A 4,440-nucleotide genomic window follows, 5' to 3' on the forward strand; every position below is an offset into this window, starting at 1 on the left:
CTAGCGGGTATGGGGGGAGGAGCGCACATGGAAGGGCAGGCCCTAGCCTCTGTGGGACCTTCAGACCTTCCCCAGGGCCCAGGGTACTGACCTGGGAGTGTAAACACACCCCCTAGAGAAGAGTCTTCTCTGCCTGTCTCTTCTGTGCCTTCTGGGGCTTCTTATTGTCCAGGTTTCCTGTCCAATGTTAGAAGCCTCACCCCCCCCCCCCACACACACACACACACGGAGGGCTGGCTCCCCTGTGCACCTCCAGACCCCACCCTGTCACCTGGGGCCTGAACCCAAGAATGAATCTGAGCCAGCCAGGACTCTCCACCAAATAGAGACACATCCAAAAGTCAACCTGAGAGTCCCTGGGCCCCTCCTCTTCTGGCACAGTGCTACTGGGTCTTCCAAGAGGGTCTTCCTCTGACTCTAGGGGAGAGCACAGGGCTCCTGCCCCATGGCTGTCTCTGGTCTCCTCCAAGCCCCAGAAATCTAGGCCTGTCTCCATCCCCATGTAGGTAGTGGTGTGGTGAGTGGGAGGCCTCAACTTGGCCCCGCTGGTGGCACTGGTGGGTTCTGAGTTGTGTGAGCTTGAAGGAGGAGCAGGATCTGCACAGACAGCAATGGTAGGCAAAGGCATTGGGACAAGAGGCCAGGGGCGTGGTGTGTAGAGAATAGAGAAGGGGTAATTGTGGGCCTTGAACAACCTGCTCAGCACTCATTTTTCTTACTTTCGATACAAGGTTTTGAGCAGGATAGGGGTCTGACCTGTTTGGGTTGAAGACAGACCTGTTGCTGCCTTGCAGAGGAATAGACAGGATGGGAAGCTCATAGAGGCCATGACTGACAGGCTAGGTCCAGGGCAGTGATGGGATGGCATGGGAGGGGATTCTAGGTGGCTGAGTGTGAGCCTGCCCTTGGCTCTAAGCTTCCTGAGAGCAGGGTATGAATGGCCCTAAGGACTGAGAGTGTAGGTAGACCCAGAGCATTTGGGGCAGAGCATAGTGGGGATGGCAGGGGTTGGTAGGAGTGTGTACCCCTTGGAGGTCACACAGGTAGGCTCCCATGGTGAGGGGTGCTGCCTGCAAAGGGAAGACATGCAGCAGAAGGAAGAAGCAATCTTAGCATGGGCAGGATCCTGTTTTCCCAGGATAAGAAGGCTCTGCTTGAAGGCAGAGTGGAGGACGAAAGATACTCAGCAGAGCCAGAACGGGGGAAGGGACAGAAGAGGCTCAGGGTAGGCCCAGTGGCATCTCCCTTCAGGGCCTTAGAAAGAGCAGGGGAGGATTGGGGCAAGCCTGCCAGATTGGATACCCCAGAACAAAAACCCTGTAGGAAGAGGAAGTCAGCTCACTCAGCATGAGGGGACATTGAAGGCAAATTAGAATCTGCTTATGGTCCTAGAATGCCACTTTAAGCCATCCAAACCCCATTCTGTGGACAGCGGGTGGCCCTGAAGTTTTCTGAGCATGTCCTAAAGATCACTGTGGATGTGAGTGGTGGCAGGAAGACCACAGAGGAGGAAAGGACTGGCCTGGACTTGGGGACGCCTCCAAGTGTGCACTACCCTAGGGAGGGGGAGGCACACAATGTGGGCCTGTCTTCTCCGAATGCCCCAGCAGGGCATGAGGGGTGAGGGGGCTGTGGCAGCCTGGGAGGGCAGAGGATTCACAGCAGCTACCCTAGCTGGTCAGCTGAGTGGCCACCTGGTTTGTGGGGTTGGGGGCGGAGAAGAGGGAGGAACGAAAGGTCGAAGCCCAAGGGTGCTGACCCAGCCGCGCTTCCCAGGCGCTACGCGCTTCTGCGCATTGTGAACGTGGAGAAGCGCCGAGACTCCGCGCGCGGAAGCCGCTTCCTCCTGGAGCTGGAGCTGCAGGAGCGCGGAGGCGGCCGCCTGCGCCTGTCAGAGTACGTCTTCCTGAGACTGCCAGGAGCCCACGCGGGAGACGGCGACAGGGACGGAGAGAGTCCTGAGCCTGCTCCCGCGACCTCCACGCGCCCAGACGGCCGCCCGGAGCTGTGCAGGCCACTGCGTCTGGCCTGGCGCCAGGATGTGATGGTGCACTTCATCGTGCCAGGTGCGCGGGAGTGCCATGGGCTCTGGCACCTGGGATGGGGGGGGGTGCGTTCCAGGAGACCTCGCAGCGAGGTGAGGGAGCACCACTGGCCGTGGATGGGGTTAGGTCACCTTGGGATGGACTCAGTGGCACCATCCTCCACCAGTGAAGAACCAGGCGCGCTGGGTGGCCCAGTTCCTGGCGGACATGGCCGCGCTGCACACCCGCACAGGGGACTCACGCTTCAGCGTCATCCTGGTGGACTTTGAGAGCGAGGATATGGATGTGGAACGGGCCTTGCGCACGGCTCGGCTGCCCCGGTAACAGTGCCCTCCACCCCCACTGGGGAGGACCGAGCGCATCTTGCCTCCTTGGGGAGGTGGGTTTTCCTACCCCTGCCCCCAGGGACCCGTGCCTGTGACTTCCCACCCCCTGCTCTCCCTCACCCCCCCAGGTACCAGTACCTGAGGCGAACTGGAAACTTTGAGCGCTCGGCGGGTCTGCAAGCTGGAGTGGACGCAGTGGAGGTGCGTGGGAGGGATGGGCGGTAGGGAGAGGGAGATGGGGGGAGCCAAGGGAGGAGCTAAGCTTGGGGAGGAATGGGTGGGGCTCAGACTTCCCCGTGACTTTGACCTCCAGGATGCCAGCAGCATCGTTTTCCTCTGCGATCTGCACATCCATTTCCCCCCCAACATCCTGGACGGCATCCGCAAACACTGTGTGGAGGGCAAGCTGGCCTTTGCGCCTGTGGTCATGCGCCTGGGCTGTGGGAGCTCGCCGGGGGACCCTCATGGTAATGCCCTGGATGCCCCCACCCCGGTAACACTAGGAGTCCCACCAATGCCAGGGTAAAATCTAGGCCCCTGGGGGCCTCTCCCAACTCCTGAGGTAGGCCTGGGGACCCATCAATGCCCCTCATATTGCCCAGAACCCCAGGTCCTCCCCCAGAACCTCCAGGGTCATGCCTGACCCTTAGGGACCTCCTCCAGCACCCAGTCACGTGCAGGTCTCCAGATTATGACCCCCCACAGAAGAGCGACCCCTGAGAGCCCCTCTGATGATAGGACCCTGTACCAGACCCACTCCTGAGGTTGGGGAGGAAGGCTTGCAGGACCTGGTGTCTGAAGGGCACCTCCCTGCCCAGGTTACTGGGAGGTGAATGGCTTTGGCCTCTTCGGGATCTACAAGTCAGACTTTGACCGCGTCGGAGGCATGAACACTGAGGAATTCCGTGACCAGTGGGGGGGCGAGGACTGGGAGCTCCTGGACAGGTGAGCACCTCCCCACCCTTCAGGGAGACTAAGGACACTTCCATAGCTTCCTCTGAATGGGGAGGGGAAGCCCGAGGGGTCTTCATGTGCTGCAAGGACTCTGTCCTTCTGCTTCATCTCCCAGGATCTGTGGGCCTAGGAAGAAACCCTTTGACCCTAATCCCCACCCTAATCCCCAAAAACCCTTCTTACCTCCAGGGTCCTGCAGACTCAGGGACAACCTTTGAATAGACTCTGTCCCCAGATCCTATAGGCCCAGTGGTGGCCCTGAGTCCCCATCTCCCACCAGAGCCCTATAGTAGTGGAATCCCTGACACACCTCCCCCCGCCCAGCCCCTGGGCCAGGGTCCTGCCCACTCCCATCCTGCCCACCCACATATTCCAGAAGACTCAGGGTAGCCACAATTATCCCCCTACCACCAGGTCCTGACCCCACCCCCACCCCCAGCCCTGCAGGCCTAGGGGCAGCTCTGCCACCCCTCCCCAGGGTCCTGACACCCCCTTTCTACCCAGGGTCCTGCAGGCAGGGCTGGAGGTAGAGCGGCTCCGACTGAGGAATTTCTACCATCACTACCACTCCAAGCGGGGGATGTGGGGCACGCGCAGCCGGAAAGGCTCCCGCACAGAGGGGCCCTGACGACAAGGCAAACCCTCCCAGCCCCTGGCTACAGTCCTGTGGTGGTAGCTGGAGGCCGGGCCCTGAGCCTGGTCCCTGGGGACCCGGCAGGGCTCCTCCCAGGGGCGCGGCCACCACCTGTGCCTGGCCCCCAGGGGCCACCTCCCCTTTCGTGCCCCTCCCCAGAGAGGCAGCCTCCACCACTGCTTGGGGCCCGCGCTTGGTCTCCACACTCTGTGCGATGATTTCTGTGAAATTTTGCCGTAGCGATGACATTGTTTTCAGGATTTCCGAGAGTTCTGTCTGTTCCGTTTTTTATTCAGAATGAAATGAAATATTTTTTTTAGTTCTGACTTGTCCTCTGCCTGGTTCTCTCGGGAGGGCAGAGATGATTCTCAATGACTGCCAGAGAGCCCTGGGCACTGTCTCTGCTCCTTTGGCCCTTCCTGACTCAAAGCTGCAGCAGCCACACTGACCCCCGCCCTCGTCCACACTCAGGACCACTCAC

The 4,440-nt window shown here is 60.3% G+C and overlaps 1 protein-coding gene across 1 annotated transcript in view; it reads left to right on the forward strand.

Moving 5' to 3' along the window:
- B4GALNT4 (beta-1,4-N-acetyl-galactosaminyltransferase 4) overlaps positions 1-3,972 on the forward strand; it is a 12,004-nt gene extending 8,032 nt beyond the window's left edge. Inside the window, 6 exon segments of the mRNA XM_021692194.2 lie at positions 1,777-2,066; positions 2,212-2,365; positions 2,500-2,572; positions 2,685-2,838; positions 3,190-3,316; positions 3,830-3,972. Of these exon segments, the coding sequence (XP_021547869.2) occupies positions 1,777-2,066; positions 2,212-2,365; positions 2,500-2,572; positions 2,685-2,838; positions 3,190-3,316; positions 3,830-3,953 (922 nt within the window). The 3' untranslated portion in view covers positions 3,954-3,972.
- Positions 3,973-4,440: the final 468 nt, after the last annotated feature.

The sequence above is a fragment of the Neomonachus schauinslandi genome, chromosome 11, assembly GCF_002201575.2.
Source record: "Neomonachus schauinslandi chromosome 11, ASM220157v2, whole genome shotgun sequence".
Classification (NCBI taxonomy): Eukaryota; Metazoa; Chordata; class Mammalia; order Carnivora; family Phocidae; genus Neomonachus; species Neomonachus schauinslandi.